This window comes from Mustela nigripes, chromosome 12 (genome assembly GCF_022355385.1).
Source record: "Mustela nigripes isolate SB6536 chromosome 12, MUSNIG.SB6536, whole genome shotgun sequence".
Taxonomy (NCBI): domain Eukaryota; kingdom Metazoa; phylum Chordata; class Mammalia; order Carnivora; family Mustelidae; genus Mustela; species Mustela nigripes.
Genome location: NC_081568.1, coordinates 57,287,489 through 57,308,600, shown reverse-complemented (window position 1 = coordinate 57,308,600; position 21,112 = coordinate 57,287,489). Strand labels below are relative to the sequence as shown.

Here is a 21,112-nt window from a genome sequence, read left to right as displayed (position 1 = left end):
GGTCTTATGTGGGTTGGTTGTGAAAATGAATCAAATCCTTGAAGAGAAGGAGAGAACTGGGAATGTGTCCAGTCACAAAATGGCTTCTTAAGCACCGAAGAGGAACAGAATTCCAGGCACCAGGCAGCTTCTCTCAGGGCATGGTCTCAGTATTCCCAGGCAGCAGCAGCGTGACCTTGGGCAAGTTACTTTGGCCCTCTGAATCTCCATTCTCTAATCCCTACGCGAGCGATAATAAAGGCACCTACCTCTGAGGGCCATTAGGAGTCGGGCCGGGCTCATGGTAAGCAATCACTGTCAGCTATTCTTATGCCTATTATTATTGTTATAAAAGCTTGACATACTATAAATCCTTTGTGCTAGCAATTCCACTCTTAAGAATTCATCATAAGGAAATTATTAAAAAAATACATGAACATAAACCTGCAAAGATGTTTTCTATAGTAGGATTATAATGCTGAAAAAGGGAGATTGGTTCCAAAAATTTTTAATCTTTAGAATGGACTATTTATGAAGCATTTGCGATGAGTTTACGGAAGAATATTCAGATATAGAAAGATGTTCCCTACCTATATTTATGTAAAGAATCAGGGTAGAAATTGCATGTATGGTATAATCCTATACTTGTAAAAACGATTGCTACATGTGAACAGAAAACTGTTGGGAAAACACACTAAAAATGTTTTTGATGTTTCCTAGCATCAACATATATTGTTTTTATAATGAGAAAAACACGAATAAAGGTTATCATTTAAAAAAATTGAAATTTGTATTGTTTGTTTGGGAGCTTGTGTTATAGATGCTTTAGAAAAACATGGTACAGTAGCTTCTATCATTCCTTTTTTCTTTTTTTTTTTTTTTAAATTTGTATGTACTGGCACAGTTCCAAGTGCCTAATAAAGATTACCTCATTTAAACCTCACAGCAGTGCTACGAATGTGTGGTATTACTGTCTCCATTTTATAGATGAGGAAATGGAGGCACAGAGAGGCTGAATGACTTGGCCAAGACCACGCAGCTTCGGAGTACTAGAGGTTGAAGTTCAAGACCAGGCAGTCTGGACTGGTCCATACATTTCTGCCCATGCTTATTTGTGTTGGGAACAGCGGCATCGGCATTCTGCAGAATGTTTACTGAAGCTTTATTTTTATCTGTTTATTTACATATTTTGAAAATTATATTTAAATCCCCAAACTGACTCGATATCTACAATAGGATCAATAATCTGAGCATATTTGGACTTAATAAAAGGCCACTTAAAATGAATGCCCTTAACAAATGGGAACAGAGGTAGGACTTTATCTTGAAGAATGAAGCTCTAATTAAGAACAAATTATTTTCATCTCAGACTTAGGAAAATTCAGGTTATATTAGGAACTACAGTCTAATTGTTCGAATGCACGTTTAGTTTTCATCCATACACAAAAATGCGACGGCAAACATTTCATTGTCTCTCAGCTGCATCGATTGCAAAACATATCCTGGTCTCGGGATGTCAAAGACGAGCATTATGTGCATCTCCAAATCGATGGAACACTTGAGAACAATGCAGCATCACTTGAGCTTGACTGGTGAACAGTCAAAAGGGATGCTTCTGTAAACACACTGGACGTCTCTGTCAGATGTCCTAGGACCTCTCTTGATGTTATTATAATCCTCCTCTCAGAAGGGCCGATTTCGTCACCTCGTTGTTACTTCTTACCGCTGTATATTTCTTTGCATTACCTCAGCAGGAGCCCTGTTTCTCAAGACTTCCTCTGGCACTTGAAGGCAGATCTTGGGCACCACTGTCACTGATTTAATGAAATTCTGGTCTGTGCAAGAGCTGTAACTGCAGTCCATCAGCGGTGGGGTTTACCTTGCACTGCGTGCAGGCAGCTCCTGGAAAAGAGTGCTGACCAGCGACGAGGAAAGAGAGGGGTCTCACTGCTCGGCCCCGGACGGACCAGCTTTGCTGCTCTGAATGCTGTGTCCATTCTTTCACGTGTAAAATGGAGCCGCTCCTCCTAGTGCCTACCTCACTGCATCATTGTGAGGATAAAATAATTCACGGGAAACAGTCCTGGCATGTTGAGCTCCCAGCTAATGCTGACTCTTATGACCATAAGTAGTGCTACATGGGGAGGGAGCTCCAAGAGGAGAACATTTTTGTAAGTGATCAGATGATTAATGGATATTTTTGTCTTATAACAACTTTTGTTTCCCTATGAAACATCCTTAACTTGAAAGGGGTTTCAATTAACATTTTCAAAGCCATTAATTTCTGTGAAGAGGTTGGAATACAATTTTTCTTGATATCTCTGAACATGGACTTGAACTTCTGTAACTCTCTTTTATTAGGAAGCTTATCGATCTGCAAGCAGTTTTCCTTGGTGTGTGTTTGCTCGGATAAAGTTGTATAAGCAAATGTCCTGGAGGATCCTGTTCCACCAAATGCCACATAGAGCAGAAATACAAGTTCGTGCCAGAATGTGACACCAGGAGTGCAATTTCAAATGGACATGTAAGATGTCTCATACAGGTTATATATGAGTATAGGTATATCTATATATCTCTGTATCATAGGTCTGTATCTATATTTGTATCTATATGTATCTATACACGTGCATGTGTGTGTGTGTGTGTGTGTGTGTGTGTGTGTGTGTATTTTAGTGAAGACAGTTTCAAAGCTAACTTTAAGATTAGGGTGCAACCTCTCTATTTCTGTATTTAAGGCAAGGGATGGAAATAGTTGTTGGGTATCTGAAGTGATTTAGTCTTGAAACAATTATTTCCTATCGCTCCTCTTTCAAGCTTGTGGATCAATTTAATTGAAGAGTAGTCAGAGCCGGTAAGGGAAATGATTAAAGAAAATACTGCTGTGATTTGCAACTACGTGTGTGTGTGTGTGTGTGTGTGTGTGTGTGCGTGTGTGTGTATTCATTGTGATTTTTCTTAAAACGGTGCAAACAAAACAAAGTATATAAATAAATTGAATCTTGAAAGTGATATAAGATTATAGTCACCATCTATAGCCTCCTAATGCTTCTTTTACTCAAAATAGATTCAAGCTTGTCACAAATGCACTTTTCTTAAAGAGAGAGACATTATAAAAATTAAGAAAAGTATGAAGAATATGGTAGCAAATACCCATATTCGAACCACTCAAATGAATAAATGCTAACATTTTGTCATATTTATTTCCAATCTCTGTGTTTGTGTGCTGGGGATGGGGAAGGAGTTTGCTCTACTGTTAATATTTTATTATGGATAAAAGCAAGTGCTTTTGAATCTAATTCTTAGTCCTGTTCTTACCTACTCCAAGAGGTGACCACCATCATGAGTTTAGTCTCTCTCCCTGTGTCTCTATCTGCGTAGCTATATATAGTTTTTTTCTCAGTTACACATACAGTAAACATACATTTACCAAGATTAATGTTATAATAAATATGGATTTGAACTATACACTACATTTATGCTAATAAAATCATTGCTTTTATGCATTTTATTTATGGCGTTCTACATAAGATCTCACTTGAAGATAAAGGACTTTGCCTAGAAAATTTGCCAACTCCTAAATTACAGCGCCTCTGAGAGTCTATTCGGTCTAAAAACGTGACATGGGGCTGTCCTCTGTTATTCATCCCTGCCTTCCCAGTTTCCGTCTTTCTTCCTGAGTTCCATGTTCTCAAACATGACCCTTCCTGAAAAACAACTGCAGTGGCCTCCCCTGTTTCCCCACCTCCCACCAGTGCCAGCTCTCTTGTAAAATCTCAAACATCCCTGGAGATTTCTCCAAGCTCTGCTTGGTGCCTGCCCAGGGGGGTGTCTGCTCCCCCAAGTGGCAGTTTCAGTTCTGGTTAGGATGCATCAGATAATCACAAGGGGCCTCCTGAGGAAGACCCTTCCAAAAGCACTTTCAGCACCATACGGAAGAAACCAAATCTCTCTTGGTTTCACAAAATCTTTCTCCATACTTCAAATTCTTTGGGAAAGGAATGGTCTGAAAAACATGCCTGTAAAAATATGCCTCCCTCCGAAAGGCAGATAAATCGCTATGTGACGCGGAATGCAAGCCGACAGTCGTACCCTGGAATGCCCTCTGAGTGAAGCGTACGGCTGCCCCAGAATGGGGGGAGTCTGGGATGAGTCCATCTGACTGGTCAGTGGGCACCATGAGGGCGTGGAGATGGCAGCATGGGGGGTGAAGCAAGGTGCTCAGAGCACTCAGGGTCCCCGTGTCCCAGGGATCTGGCCAGTCCCAACTAGGACTGCAACAGTGTGCCATTTACGTACTTGGGCGAGAGAGAAGGGGACAAAGAAAAGTGAGAGTTCATTTTCAAAGAAGGCTCTGAATCAGAAAGGGGTAAGCCCGAGGGGGCAAAAGCTAACATCACTAATCACCATCTATAAATGTGCTTTAAAAAATGTCATTTAGGGGAATTCAGCTGATGAAGACAAATAGGAACGTGTGCTCAGCTCATTTTATCTTGGTCCACCCACGCTCCACCTCCCGGACTCGCGAGGATTTCCTATGATCCTGGAGCAGTTCGTGGTCTTTTATGCAGTTCTCTATTGTTTAATGTGTCTGGTGGCTGGTTTTGCTCCCATCCCACAGTCACATCTCAATGTAAAGCCCAGGGGGTCTTCGGCGTCTGCTTCATCTTACTGCCATACAATCCCTAGCATCTCCCTCTAAGAACCCCACGGGGGCTGCGAGCCCACCCTCTGCTCCTCAGTTGTCTCTGGAAGTCACTGGGCTCACGGCTCCATCAGTCTGAGTGATGAAATAGGCATTTTTAATATTTGCTAAACAGGACTGTGGAGAAGGTGAGTCTCAGCAGGGCTCCCAAGCGGTAAGAGCATCTTGTTGTCTCAGGTTAATCATGTACCTCATTTGCTGATTATTGACTGGTTCTCACAAAGGATTTTACTTGGCTTGACATATCAGTAGCAATCGGTGATGAACTGTCAAGCGCGCTTGCTCACCGCCTTAACCCCCCAAGACCCTGACTTGCAGCAGCAAGTCACTGAAATTTCCTTTGATGCCTGGCACCATAGCCAGGTCAGATTATTATTATTATTCAAGTCTGATTGGTTTCCTTTCTAGAAAGGGGGTTGAGCAAATCTGATCCAGTCTGTCCGATTTCAAATACGTGGCAAGATGCACTAGGCTTCCTCACACACCACCCTTGCTAAGAATTCGAACTGCGTGGCTGAGATTGGCTTATATTGGCTTTGTTCTGTTTTTTTCTAGGTCTTAAAAAAGGCCATACAGGGTGTCAAAATGCTGCATTTAAAAGCCTATATAAATATTAACTACCTTTCAAGTAGACAAAGAAGAAACAAGGAAAACACTCAGTGTAAGGATTCAGGTAAATAAAATGGGCACTTATGCCCTGGGCTGGTAGTTAGGAACGTAGGGTGCGTTAAGTGGTGGAAGCTTCCAGAGGGACAATTTGGTAATTCATACTAAGTCCTCAAGGGTTGACTTTCAGGAAAGAATTAAGGGTGTACACAAATACTAGCCACAAGGACAGGTATCTCAACATTTTATCGTGAAGTCAGTAGGGCTTCTCGTTGATTTATCTGGTGCTCCACATCTCAGGGTCAACAGAAGATTGTATTTCCTGCTCCACTGAAGTTAGGATAGGACTTGCTTTGGTCCGTCGGACAAGGGCTTAAAAGACATGCGTCACTTCCAAGCAGAAGTATTCAGGGGTTGGTCCAGAATTCACCATCTTCTCCTTCCCTTGCTACAGGGAATGAGTATCTGCCTGACAGGGAAGGCCCCATAGGTCTGTGTCCTTGAACGAGGCTGACAATGCACCAATCTTCTTCAATCGATGCGAACGTGTGAAGCGGGGTTTCCCAATTTCAGCACTATTGACATTCTGGGAGGGGTAATTCTCTGTCGTGGAAGCTGTCCTATGCATGTTTAGCAGGGTCCCTAGGCTTGACCCACTAGTCACTAGAAGCAATTCTGTCCCCATGTGAAAAGCAAAAATATTCCCGAACATTGCTAAAAGCATCTGTGCTGGGGGCAAAATCACCCCTGGTAAATGAGAAATAGGTTTTGTTATTTTAAGCCACTTAGATTCTTAGTCCACCCACCCCTGCAAACTGATAGATTTTATTAAAGCAAAAATACATGTAAACATTTACCAAAAGGGGTTAAAATTGTGGCAGTTTTTGCTTCCTTTGGTTTCTCTGTCTTGAAATTTTTTTCTACAATGAAAATACAATTTGTTCTTCCATAAGAAGGCAAACACAGTAGAAAATTAATTTTACTTTAAGAAGCTATATTTACATAATTGCTCATCTATATACAGTATTTGCTAGGACCACACGGAATTTCTTAGTACCATGAAACACTTGTATATGCTATCTTTATATTGTGCTTTAGTGGACAAAGTGTTTTCCCATTCTACATTTGATGTATTAGCGCGATTACAGCAGCATTGCGAGCCTGGTAACACAGGTAGACAAACTGAGGCTAAAAGATGTTAAGGGCTAAGTCTGAGGTCTCCTGGTTAATATGCAGCAGGGCCTCCATCCTACAATTGCCGTACTTTCTCCCCCATGCCCCGTTGCCTCTGTATTGCTATAAAAAACTACATTCAAAAAGTCTACTGGGACTCACTCTGATTCTTGAAAAATTTAAGCAGGTAAGAAAGGATTCTCCTCTGTATTTAATATCCTTGGACAAGGATACTAAAACTTGTAGGCTCTTGGTCAAAGCATGATACTCCATAAAATTTAAGCATAGCTATTTCATGCAACACAGCCAATAGAATTTCATAACCATTCCCCTTCCTGTCTCTTTCTCTTGCTCTCTTTCCAGCTCAAATGAGTCACCTTGGCTAGACGGCCAATCCCGTAGAACTTATGTTCCTTGATAGGATATGCCAATAGAAATGAGAAATTCTATAACGGTACGAGATGTGAGTTAGTCACCTGTCTCTGCAAGGAGCTAAGCACCGTCTCCTCGAGGAAATGTAGCTCATCAAATGGACATGAATGCATGTAATGACAGTGACTGAATGTGAAAATGTGTAGGGAGTCGGTTTTTTCACTTTTTCTTTTTTTAAGAAGCGCCCCTATATTGTACCTGTCTTGTCCATTTCTAAGCATCTGCACAGTGTCTCGCTTACTTGACCCTCTAGTGCACGCTAAACTCCCAAATTGGCAGCTGGACTGAAACCCTCAGCGTACATCAGCCCATGCCTATTCATTTCCCTTCCCTTGAACTGTGATGAGGCTGTCCCTGGAGTGGAGCTATTTTGAGAGGACGACCGCTAGAACAATCACTAGCCTGGCAGGAGATGGACAGTGTGGTGTAGCCACAAAAGAAGAAAAGACATTGTCATTGAGGGTTTGAGTCCTGCAATGTCAGAACAGCAGGGAAACTGGGTAGAGTATGTTTCTGCTGCTGTCCACTATCACTCAGTTACAGGGAGTTACCTACTTGACTTGCCATGATCATTTGCTTTTCCATGATACTGGTTGTTCAGAGCATGCAAGGGAAGGGGGTTAGCAGTGCTTTGGAAGAGTGTCGGGAAAAAGCATTTTTCTCCAGCAAAGCTTCTTGCATCCAACCAGCTGAGAGAAAAGTTATTCTCAGTTGTGCCCAGAGGCATGTTCATATTTCCTTGAATAAGGCCAATAAGCAGATTTCACCACTGCAAGTCCTTCATTGTACTGTCGTAGAATCAGTGGAGCTTGAAGGTCAAGGACACCACCTCACAATTTGCATAACTTCCCAGAGCAGCACCCTGCTGCCTGGCCAGAAGTCACAGAAATAACACAGGGACTCCTCTCACCTGACCTCCTCTCTTTCTCTGGATGCAAAATCTCTTGGAAGAGCAGATGCAATTTTTGTATCAGGAGTTCTGCTTGGTTGGGGGCTATGTTAACTCATCTCTGAATAATCAGTGTCTGGACCAATGAATATTTTTCTGGAAGGATGGATGGATGGATGGATGATTTATTGATTACCACTTCACATATTGGTCCCTATAGCCTGGGTGGTGTATGGTAAAACAAAACAAAACAAAACAAAACAAAACAAACAGAAAACAGACAAAGAGCCCCACAGCCCTCCTCTAGTCCTTTATACTGATTCTTCGATCCTTTCAGGTCATTACGTTGGAATTGCAAAGAAGTTTCATTTTGAGAGCCAACACTGGTACGTTGGTAGTGGCTGCTGCCCTGAAGTTTCTGTTGGAGGTACTGTGCGTTGAGCTCACTGAGGAAAAAGTGCAGCCATCGATTAGCAATGTCTGCCACAAGCCAAAGACAAAGAAATGGTGGCCTGATTCCTTCGCATTTGCCAATGGGTTTAGAGCTTTCAATTCTTTCAATTCAATTTTCTAGATGAATACCTTTCCAGCACATTTTAAAGTCAGCTTTGACTGGATATAATGAGTAGTCAAGGAAGTTTGCCTTCTACTAGGGTATTTTCCTAATGTACTTCTTTTGTACTTGCTGGATTTGAAAGTCAATGAGGCAGGAAAACCGTACTTGGTTTTTCTCGGGATATACAATTCTTTTTTTTTTTTTTTTTTTAAGATTTTATTTATTTATTTGAGAGGAAGACAGTGGAAGAGAGCATGAGAGGGGAGAAAGTCAGAGGGAGAAGCAGATTCTCCAAAGAGCAGGGAGCCCGATGTGGGACTCGATCCCAGGACTCTGGGATCATGATCTGAGCCGGAGGCAGTCGCTTAACCAACTGAGCCACCCAGGCGCCCGGGATATACAATTCTTATTGGAAAAGAAAACCAGGCTAGGGGGGTGTTAATCTATACCCAATGGTGTGTAGATAGTAAAATCGCTACCAGGACAAATTAAAGGATGGATGAGAGGGAAAACCAGGAAATCCATAATCTAATCCAATCTCTTCATTCCCAACACTGGGGATAATATCACTTTCACAGTGCCAAGGATATCCCAAGGAACTCAGTAGAGGAAGGAGGAGAAATCACAGAGAAACGGCTGAGTTTTGGTTACACAACTCTTCTTAGCTATACTGGGATATCTCCTACTGATATTTTAACAAATTAATCCAATAACTAGAATACCTGAAATGAAAATGCCCAAGGATTAACCTCCAAGCTGGTGAAGCTGACTTCACCAGGTAGAATGTCATTTTTTTTTTGAGATACCATTTATACAACATAAATTATCCATTTTATAATTCAGTAATTTTTTTTAAAGATTTTATTTATTTATTTGACAGAGAGAAATTACAAGTACACTGAGAGGCAGGCAGAGAGAGAGAGAAGGAAGCAGGCTCCCTGCTGAGCAGAGAGCCCGATGCGGGACTCGATCCCAGGACCCTGAGATCATGACCTGAGCTGAAGGCAGCGGCTTAACCCACTGAGCCACCCAGGCGCCCCTAATTCAGTAATTTTTAAAATATATTCACTGTGTTGTATAATCGTCACCACTGTCTAATTCCTGAGCATTTACATCACCCTTAAAAGAAATCCCATAACTACCAGCAGTCAGTGCCAATTCCCTCCTCCCTGCTCCCTGGCAATCCCTCATCTCCTTGCTGTCTCTGTGGGTTTGCCTATTCTGGACACTAAATGGAATCATACAGTTGGTGGTCTTTTGCATCTAATACCATACTTTCAAGATTCATCCATGTTTTAATAGGTAACAACACTTCATTCCTTTTTATAGTTGAATGATATTACGCTATATGCATAGGTCACATTTTGTTTATCCATTTATCAGTTCATGGACATTTGGGTTGTTTCCACTTTTTAGCTATTAGGAATAATGTTGCTCCGAACACTCATGTATATGTTTTTATGAGAAAGAACATTTTCAGTTCTCTGTGTGTATATATCTAGAAGTAAAATTGCTGGTCACATGGTGATTCTAGGTGTGCCTTTCTGAAGAACTGTCAAACTCTTTTCTACAGCAACTGCACTGTTTTATGTTCTCACCAGCAATAGACCAATGTTTCAATTTTCCACATTCCTGCCAACACTTGTTATTGTCCAACTTTCAATTATAGCCATCCTAGTAGTAGGGAGCAGGAATTTCTTTAAACTCATAGTTGCATCGAGCGTGATCATACCTGGGCATGAGATGGTGGAAGTCCCCTTCTTATGTAAACACCAAAGAGAGCATCTTTCCCAAGAGAGATGTTGAATTTTAAGAACTGGGGTTGACTGATGTGAATCTGTGATCTCCAGAACACGCCTGGGGGTACTTCTTGGGTCACCCGTCGACCAACTTCTGCTTCACCACTGTCTATGCTGCTGTTTTTCAATGACCAGGGCACTGCAAAACAGGAAGTGACATCAAGTCAGTGACATTAGTACACGTTTGTTGGTTTTACATTTCTGTTTATTTGCATGCCAGGCATTGAAAAAAAAATGCAGATGAAACTCGTGGCAAGTTCTTTGTTAAGTATAAACTCCTAACCCAGGGCATGTGAAATACTGGCACAATGCTTCCTAAACTTCTGTGATTGCTCTCTACTGATCAAATACAGTAGGAGCTGGAGTCTTGGAAGTCCATGTAAAGCTTCCAACAACCTCGAATAGTGCTGGAGTGTACAATTATCAGCAGGGGAGATGAGAATGATATTAACTTGGCACCAAATTTAATTTTTGTAGCCTTTAATTATTCTTCCCAGCCAGAAACAAGTCCAATATACTGACACTTTCATAAACGAAAGAAAAAAAAAAAAAGGAAGCAACAGTGAACAAACATTGGCCCAAAGTAAGTAACAATAGAAAATAAGGACTGGATCTCAGACTAATGTAATATTGGGGGTAACTCCTTCCCTGGGAGGGATCTAAGTAACATGTGGAAATCAGACTTCTCTCATGGTGACAGCAATGCATCTCTGTTGCATTTGAAATCATCTATGTAGAAAATATTGGATGCCTTCAGAATTCTAAAAAAAGGAGTTGCAGAAATACCTATTTTTTTAAAAAAGATTTTATTTATTTATTTGACAGAGATCACAAGTAGGCAGAGAGGCAGGCAGAGAGAGAGGGGAAAGCAGGCTCCCTGCTGAGCAAAGAGCCCGATGCGGGGTTCCATCCCAGGACCATGAGATCATAACCTGAGCTGAAGGCAGAGGCTTTAACCCACTGAGCCACCCGGGCACCCCAGAAATACCTATTTTTAAAGAGGATTTCTTATTAACCACGAAGCAGCACCTTCTGCACTCCTGAGGGTGCTCTTATTTACAAACACAGAATTAAGGAAAAGCTGGGAGTTAATGGTTGTCGCCCAAAGAAAGCAAGTTCATCTCTTGGGGCCTTATTTTCCTGATCCCTTAAATGGGAATAGAACCTAAGTGGAGCCTCGCTTTCTAATGACCATTTGTGATTTGTTCAGATGGAAATTCTGAAAGAAGTTCTGGGGGTCTTTTCACTTTGTAATCGATCACGCTGATGGCCTCATGGGTTGGAAGACTTCTTTAGCCTCATGGGCATAGGATGAGAATCAAGCTCCCTTCTGCATTCTGCAACAGATGGGCTTTTCTGAAAATATTTATCTATCTTTGGCTGAAATTCCATGCAAAAGGTTTGGACAGTCAGGAGAGGTCATGGGATTGCTGAAGGCTGGCACGAAGGGTTAGTGAAGCTGCCTGACTTTGCAACCCTCGTCTGTTACTATCTGGCCCCTGCATTAAGCCAAGACTCCTAAATGACCTTGGTGCCACTTTCTCCATCTGTAAAATGGAAAGGAGAAATGTTTGGCTCTCTGAAGGTTTTCCATATCTAAATTATAAAAAAAAAAAACACAGGATGATTTGAGGGTATGAAGTGGTTTTATTTTTTTCCTTCCTTTTGTTTTTGTTTTTTTTTTTTAATAAGAGAAGGGATGATTCATTTTTATTTAGCTCAATAGCAGATCAAATAAAAAGTCAACAAGGGCTTAAAATAAAGCAGGAGAAACAATGATTTGGACTTTAAAAAGAAACTCTTGACCTTGAGAATAATAAAACCAGGGCACGGGCTTCAAAAGGAAGTGTGGAAGCTTTCATCACATAATATCGTTAAGAAGAAACAAGTAAGTCCCAAATGGGTCAGACCTTTAGAATGCAACTAGATGGTTTGCTTCTCAAACATGTTATGTGGGTAATGGACATGGAATACTTCTTTATGAGGGGAAGAATACTACACAGTATGGAAGAGCAGAGATTCTGGGCTGAGGTTGCCCTGGTTCAAATCCCGGCTTTGACACTTGCCAAGTGTCTCAGCTTTCTGGGCCTCAGTCCCCACGACTGTACCGTTGGGACACTTATTTATTTCACAGGGTTGTTATGAGGATTTAATGAGCTAATTCATGCAAAGCTCTAAATATAATTTTAGGTACAACATAAGTCCTAAATAAAAATTAGCTATCATTATTATTATTATCTGTAAGGCTCTCAGCCTAAACAGAATGTTGTTTATTTTGCTGAAATAATGACATGTCCGGGGGAAACACTTGTTATCATCCATTAATCAGAAGCTCTAATTATTATAATTTGAAAACTAATTTGTACTTAAAAATGCTGCTGTTGGCAGACTTGCCCCTCCCCCCACATTAAGGCCTTTTGGGGGAAGGGATATAATATAAGGACCTGGTAAGGAAGGGGTGTAATAGAAAAGACCCCTGGTGAAGAAAAATTTAGAGACCAAAAGTAACCCCAGCCATCATAGTGTGGCAACAAGTTAGAGAATTCATTTAAAATAAAAATAGAATTTTAAAGAAATTATTCATCTTTAAACTTAATAAGACGGGCTTTCCTTCATGTCTGTTGGGCTTTCAGGGGTTGCTGGGTTAATGACAGGATATGAAAAAGAAGCAGGAAATCAGCACCCACACGAGCCCGCTAATCTACTGCTGAAACCTAAACGGATTTTGATAATGTCAAGCCAAATGAGGATGCAGGAGATTCGCAAGGGAGCCAGCTGCCAGAGAGCAGTTGCTCTGGAGAAATTCAGACACAGAGCCTCAGGGGTCTGGTTCATATAGTAGTGGGATCCCCATTCTTTCACTAGACCCAACTTCAGGACATTGCCTTCGGTAGGAGCTGCAGTCAGCAGTGAGGACAGGCTGACTTTTCAGTATTCACACCTCCTCCTAGGGTTTCATAGGCTCCCCTCCTTCACATCCCAGTCTCTAAAGTCCCATCCTGAAGCCAGAGAGGGCTGGGTTAAAATTCTGTCTCTGGTTCTTCCTTGCTGTGTGACCTCTAGCAATTTGCTTAACCTCTCTGGACCTCCTTTTTTTTTTTTTTTTTTTTTTTTTTTTTTGTAAAATGGAAATGATAATAGTCAATGTCTTATAGGGTGAGAACAACAAATGGGCGTACACAAAGGAGGGCTTGTCCAGGGCCTAGCACATAATAATAGCAAAATAAACGCTAGTTAGTCCCATTTAATTAACTTAAAAAATGAAAAACTAGGAGGAAAAGCATGTGGCTTTCTTTGTTGAGTAAAGAATTTTCTAAAAGAAAGAAACATTGCATGGATATGTGATCTACACGCATATGTGTATATATACATGTTTATGTATCTGTGTTCCCATCAATCGAGAGAGAGAGTCGAATTCTTCTGACACAGACTTAATTATGGGAACGTGTGTAAAATTGGTGGTCTGGATCTATTCCCACTACTGATATTTGGTGGGACTTTCCAGGAGCTGGTATGGCCACTTTATCAACTAGGTTACTTTATTGGTAAACCTGCTTTATTGAGGAGCACTGAAATTACGGTCCTGCTTAGCCACACCTTCACACTGATGCCCCCCCCCCCCTTTTTATTTCACCTTGTCTTCACTCCTACCAACAGACAAATGGGCTCCTTTTCTCAGTATTCATAGCATCTACACTCAGCTGTACCTCAGGGTCTAGCACTTGCTGTTTGGTCCTCTAATGGATCTTGCATGCCTTCCTAAGTCCCTCATGTTAGACACTGTACTCCCTGTGGTCAGGCAGAGTTGCAAATGCATCTTTGGATTCTCTGGAGTTTGCACCTGGCAAACCATGGGTGATTTGAACTTGTTGAACTGAATCAAGTTTCACTTGTCCATCAGATGGGGCGTCTTAACATAATGCCTGCAACTGCTAGGTAAAACGGGAGCCTTAAGGAAGATTTGCTTTGAAAAATTGCATGTAAATTGACTCACCCCACACACACACAAAGAAAAGAAAAGAAAAGAAAAGAAAAGAAAAAGAAAAGAAAAGAAAAGAAAAGAAAAGAAAAGAAAAGAAAAAAAGCTCGAAAGCTTTATGAGGAAATTTACTATTTAAAGGAACCCTGCCTATGGATCCTTTTCAAAAATCATGAGTAAACTCTTAATTTATCTTTTGTGTGAACCCTTATAAATCAATAAGCAAACCAGGGGAGCTAGAATATAGTGGAAAAGTCTTTAGATTAATAACCAAAAGCCATGGGTCCTAATCCTGAAATTTAAAGACATTGGACCTTTTGTGGAAAGGAACAGCGGTGTAAATGAACTCTTTGGTTGAACGAACTCTCCTCCTTGCTACTAAGCAGCCGCTAAGTTCGAGGCCCATCTAGCTCTCAGGTCTCAGTGTCCTTAACTACACAAGAGTAGTTGGGACCCACAGATATCTTAAGGGGCATTCTACTGGAGTCTACTGTATTCTGCAGACTGAGGGGTGGGTGGCATCTCTGGGTACATGCTACAAAGGGTATAAGTGTGTGTGTGTGTGTGTGTGTGTGTGTGTGTGTGTGTGTGTGTGAGTTTAGCCCATGGGAGGGAGCAGGACTATCAGATTTCACTTTGAATAAATTCAATTCATTTAACATAAGTCACGTTATTGTTAAAGGTTAGTGACTACTTTCAAACTGAATTCTCTAGATACGCAACTGAATTATGCTTTTGCAAAATGGAGTTTTCACTGCTGCCCACAAATACATATATATATATATATACACACACACACACATATATATATATATACAATCTTCATTTTTGAAATAATTTCAGGTTTACAGAAAATTAAAAAAAAAAACCATACAAGGAAGTCTTGCATATCCGTCACCCAGATTCCATAAATTTAGTACACATTTGTTCTACGATTCTATTTTTTTTGAAATCTTGAGACTAAATTACAGAAGACTGTTCCTTTACCTCCTGATATTTCTATACGTTTTTCCTAAAAATAATGATATTCTTTCTCATAACCACCGTATAGTTCTCAAAAACAGAAAATTAACATTGATACAAGGCTATTTCTAATTTATAGATCTGATTCAGATTTGCCAGCTGTTACACTGACATTCTTTATAGCCAACGAAAAAAGCTTTTTCTATATACTTAACAAATCTTTAAAATGAATATGCAGAACTTCTGTAATTTTAAAAAAAACAAAAAGGAAAAAAATATGTGATGCAAGCATTGCCTCAAAGGAGATAAAAAGGAACAGTGGCTTTTGTAACCTGCTGGAACCTGTGTGGGGAACCATCTCCGGACTCTGTCCCGGGAGGGAAAGTCCCTGGGCTGGTGTCCAGGACAGAATGTCTGTGCTGCTCTTGAAGGTCAAAGAGGCCGGGACCCTGAGCCAGGCTCCCAGTCCCACTAAGGAGGATCTGAACCTGGGCTCCCACTGGCACTGCTAGCTATTCTAGGACCACAAAGTTGGCTAATTCTTAACAGTGTGCCATTGAGAGACAGGCAACAAGGAAAGGTTTCTATCTTCCTTGCCCTCCCTGGGTGCGGATGTCCTTACTGAGAAGACCTGAGACCTCAGGAGGCCTGCTGCACAGTGGAGTTTTGTCAGCCCTGGCTTTGAATCTCAGCTCTGACAACTACTAGCTGTGTGACTTTGGGCCATCCACTGTCCCTCTCTGGGTTTGTCTACTCATCTGTATAATGGGGTTGCTTCTGAAGATGAACTAGGGTAACATAGGCAGTACCCAGTTTATGGTACGTCCACATCTTTCTACCCAGGTCTTGTGCTGCCTACACACAGCTGTAGCTATTTACTGCAGATTTGGAGTATAAATTTGTGATGGTCTAATTAAAATAGACTCTTCCCTCATATAGGCACAATGAACTAAAAAAGGGCCAAGGGGTGGCATAAGACTCAGTGAAACAGGAAGTCACTTTCCAGGGCAGCTGACATCAGTACTCAATGAGCGATCAGTGTGTCTACAGACTGGGAGGGACCTGTCACGTGAAGGAAGCTGCTAAGGAAAGAGAAAACAAAGTCTGTTTTCATGGGCTCCCAATTCCAGATGTTGATGTAATACTCGAGCGGCTTCTCAGATGGACAATTCTGTGCAGCCTGCCTCAGTGAAAGCTGCTGGATTTTCTTTATTTAATAATAATGAATGAATGTCCCGAGCAATGCCGGGTGCGTCATTCATTCATACTTCATGCAACAAACACTTGTCAAGCATCGACTATATAGCACTAGATAATTTTTGGTCAACATCAAGAGTTGGGATGTATGTCATACTCCCATGATCCTTCATCCAGACAACAGGGCAAGGTCATCTGGACCCTGTGTGGGCTGGGAATGGTGGCATCAAGAGAAGAAGATTTAAACAGCCATTCCGCAATCACCAACCGAAAGTTTGGCCCCCACCCTTGGGTTCTAGGTAGGGACTGAGCATGGCGTCCTGGCAAGCAGCACAGAGTCCCACCTCCATCTCCCTGAACTGTGGCTTCCCTGACAGACTTTGCTCCCTACCTAGGAGCTGGACAAAATGGGGACATGGTGATCATTTGGCCCTAAGAAGCCCGTGCTCCATGATTGTCCTGGCTGGTTTATCTCCAGCTTCAAGATAAGATTTCTGGGATTTTTGAGGGAACACTCTAATGATCAATTTTGCAGGCTAGGCTACCTCTATAACTCCACGGAAGATTGCTCATGTAAATGTGAAGCTATTGCCTATTTCAGAAACATGTACCTAAAATTCCAACCAGTTAAATAAGACTGATGTCGAGCAAAACGACAGCCTTCCGTAGCCACATTAGGAGCTAATCATTTCAGAAAATGTTGCCATAATTCATTTATGGAAACAGCGAGACTATTCCCCAAACAAGTGATAACGGGAATGGACTCATAGTCATACCAGGGAAATGAAGCCTCATATTAATACTTCCTAAACTTAACCGAGCTCCAGAGGCACCTCGGCATAAATCTGCCTTACAGATTATTCTGCCTCACATAGTTTTATCTATTGCAAATAAAGTCGAATTCAGAATATTGCTTCAGTCATTACACCTCGTTTCCATTTATTTGGGAATCAGGACAACCATCTGAGGGTTCTGTTTAACCAAGAGATAGGCAAAAAGATTCTCCTAAGGACATTAGATTCATTGCCTCTCACTAGAGCTCGTCTGAGTCATCGGCAGCCCGTCAGCCTTCACCCTGCTTCTGGCTGCCTGTTCTTCAGGAATAGATTTCTATCCTGAGCTTTCACTGTTCCCGTGATGTGTTCACAACATCGCATAGCAATAATGATTTTTATAAAATCCTTCAGCACTTGGGACTACATGTGGCCTCTACATCTTTTGAAATCCCAATTTGTCACCTTTGATAAAAATGGCCAACTCTTTGCCACTAAGGGGGTTAACAGTCATTTATATATCTGACCACTTGGTTGAACGTGATGCCGCATGCACTTGTAGTTCGGTTTATTAGTCTTATTTATAGCAGCTACAATTTACTGAGTGGTTACTGCTCCTGGTACCTTAGGATTTTTCCAGTTTTCAGATTAGAGGACCTAGAGATACAGTGACTTGCCTAAGGTCACACAGCTCTTACGTAGTGGGGCCGGGATCGGAAGCCACATCTGACTGTTTTCAGAACCCATGTATCTAACTGCTGCGCTCACTGCTTTTCAGATGCTGGGGTAAGTACAAGACACGCAAAGGGGTGTGCATCCAAGCACACAGCAGAGAGCCCCCTGTGGGTGTACAGGTCAACTCTGAAAGAGAAACGTGCCAACACAAGTGAGGACTAATGCACTAGGGAGGGAAATTGATTATCTGGCTGTTAGTACACGTGTCAAGCCACAGGGATGTCATGTTCAACAGAAACTATACAGCTTAGAAGGGGGTGGCGGGTCACAATGAGAAGCCGAAATCACCAAGATGAGGCTCTTAAGCAATACTCATCTATAACAAAGGGAGTGTAAGATGGCTTCCAAAATGAGGGGAATTGTTGCACTAGTGTGTGGGCTATTGGTTTCTTTGCCAGGAGACGTGCAGTATTGTGCTGGTTGGCTCAAACATAACCACCCTCGCCCTTCTGGGAACTTCACTGACTTTGAAAAAGCCCCATGTAGGGAAGTGATCATTTTGAAACCCTGGGCTGTGTTCATTGAGAGCCTGACAAGAGCCAGAGGAAGAATTACCAACCTCCTTGCTAATCTGGCTCCTAGTACCATGCATTAAGCCAACTAGTAAAAATCATTATGAAGTTTTTGCTGAAAGGGCAAGTGTAGAAAAACATGTTTCTAAACAGAATAACAGTCTTTGCCATTTTTTTCCAACTTGCATACCATCTGGAAATTCTGATTTTTTTTTTTTCAAAGGGTAGGAAAGAAATGTGCTCCAGGCACAAATAAATGTTTACAGCTGAGTTATAAACCGAGAATGGTGGGGCTTAAAACAGACAGGCTGGCAGTGATGGAACACGCGCTGCAGCGAGACAATAATGCTGTGGGGGACGGGCCAGCTTGTTTTGCACATTGGCCCTTTTGAATGGGAAGTCTTGCTTCCCACTGACCTCATCAAGCAAATGTTTGGGAACAAGTCTTCACATCTGGGTTTGTTCTAATTCTTAGAAAGGGAAGGAAAAAGATGAAGCGGAACGATGGTGTATCTTGACATTCTGAAGGCAGCCTTCACCTTTGGAAAATACGACACCTCACAAGAAGTGGCAGCCCGGGGATGCTTGTTAAATAGAGCAACTGAGAGATGGCGTGCTGATGTCAGTGACAACTAATATTCACAAATCTCTTATTAAGCTCCCGATAACCACACACTGTGTTTTACAAGCATCGTCTCACTTATACTGGATGCCAAGTGGGTGAGAGGTACGTTTTACAGATGAGGAACCGGTGGCTGAGGGAGGACACATGACCTGCTTGTGTGCATGCAGCTGAGTGATGGAGCTGGAAGCTGCAACCAGCTGGACCAACTCTAGAGTCTTCTATTACAGAGGATCTGTCGATGGAATGTTACCAAAAATATGTCCATCACTGGGTCAAGAAGGAGAGGCTGATATATTGGGAGTTTGGCCTCTTCTCCCTCATCTCCTATAATTTGTTGTTGCGGAACAGTCCAAGGAAAATAGAAATGGGCTTGCAAATGATACAGAGCATCAGGCAAACTTCCATAATGGGTCAGATAACAAAGACTTGAGGCTTTAGTGGGCCATCTCATCTCTGTTGCATTTGCTCAGCTCCATTGTTGCAGTGCAAAAGCAGCCATAGGCAATGAATGAACATGGCTGTGCTCCAATAAAACTTTATTGGCAAAAATACATGGCTGGCCTGATTTCGTCCCTGAGATGTTATTTGCTGACCCCTGATATAGAGGACACCTTGAATTTAAAATGAATGATGGGTTTTGAGAATGATCCATGAAATTCTACTTGGGAGTTCATTCTTTCTTAAGATCAGCGCACAAATTGGCTACATAGGATATGCCCTTTAAAAGCTCTTGTAGTCTTTGCCTCTGGGACTAGCCAATCAAACTGGATTCCCTTATGTTATCTGACCAGGTCAGAACACTGTATTGAATCTTCGTTCTCAAGGCTTATCTAATCCCAGATCTATAGAAAAAGTGCTCTGTGCTCTTGTAATGAAGATGTATGAGTTCATTCCTTTTAACATAGAAATACACTCGAGATGGTGAGTGATTCTGGCAGTCTGTGGGCTCCCTTTTCTTGAGGTGAAACCCAACCACCAAACCAACCACGTGAAGGTTTGATTGAAAGAGAGAACAGAGAAAAAAACAAACGATGAACAACAACAAATGGAAAAGGGAAGACAAAGCCGAAAGAACATACTCTCCTAACTAATTAATCAAGTGCTTTGTTTCCACTAACATATCAGAGTGTGTAGGCTGCCCTGTCTATTAGGCTCCTTTCTAAATCTGAGCAATGTAAACACTCCTAAAGACCAAGTAATGAAATCTCTATCGATGTGGCATCTTAGCTGGAACTCACATACCCTTGTTTTGCTTACATTTTAATTTGCTTCTGCTGGATAGTTACCCAGTAATTGCTTAATAAGATTAACCTCCCTGGCAATGTGTGGTGTATCTTGATTAAAATATTATCGGAGTGAAGGATTATCGTATACCACAAAAAAATGGAGGGGGTGTTATTTAATTAACTTATTGCCAATATATCTTGATTGTCTCTTTGAAACACTGGAAAACTAGTCGATTGGAATTGATTCAGGTTATCTAAATGTATAGAATTGGGGAGTGGGGAGGAGGGAGGTCCCTGCGTAAAGAAACCAAAACCTGAGGTCACTTTTAAAAAAAGACGTAGGGGGGTGTGAGAAAACGAAAATCTTTCTAGTTATTATTATTATTTTTTTAAACCAAACTTTGCAACAGCTTAAGAGACCTGCTATCTTCAGTCTTAGGAAGAGTACTATTTTGGTGTTCAGAAAGGAGATGTTCCCAGTTTTCTTTCAAGTTTAAGCAATTTTAAATTCTCACACTTTTTCATAAGAATCCTATTGACAAAATTCATTGGACAACAATTTGGCCACCACTTCTCTGTCTCATAACTCATTTGGAAAAGAACTGGTGATGTTATAGGACTTACACAACATTTTCGAGAGCACATTGCATCAGAGGGGAACATTGTGGTCTTTTCCAAAGACACCAAGGAAAGCGTTTCTTCATTTGTTAATTCAGAGACACTGTACTCTTAGTTAGGACTTGTTCTCCGAAGCAATCTACCATCTTGCTGGTGTGGGATGCTCACGTGGGGGTGGCCGTTGGAAACACAACTTAATCACGAATGCGCAGAGCGGCTGACCTTAATTTACGGAAGTTAATGCCTATCAGCGACTCTCTTTGGTAAGGGATGCTATTTAAAAAGCATTTGTGTGTACTGAGGGTTGCTGGGGGGAGGGGGGTTGGGAGAAGGGGGCGGGATTATGGA

General features: G+C 41.6%; 1 protein-coding gene across 1 annotated transcript in view; it reads right to left on the bottom strand.

Moving 5' to 3' along the window:
* The window catches only part of TENM2 (teneurin transmembrane protein 2), a 479,009-nt gene that overhangs the window by 191,904 nt on the left and 265,993 nt on the right, over positions 1-21,112 (bottom strand). The window contains exon 7 of the mRNA XM_059416332.1: positions 10,070-10,275. Within this exon, the coding sequence (XP_059272315.1) occupies positions 10,070-10,275 (206 nt within the window). The remainder of the gene's footprint in view (positions 1-10,069; positions 10,276-21,112) is intronic.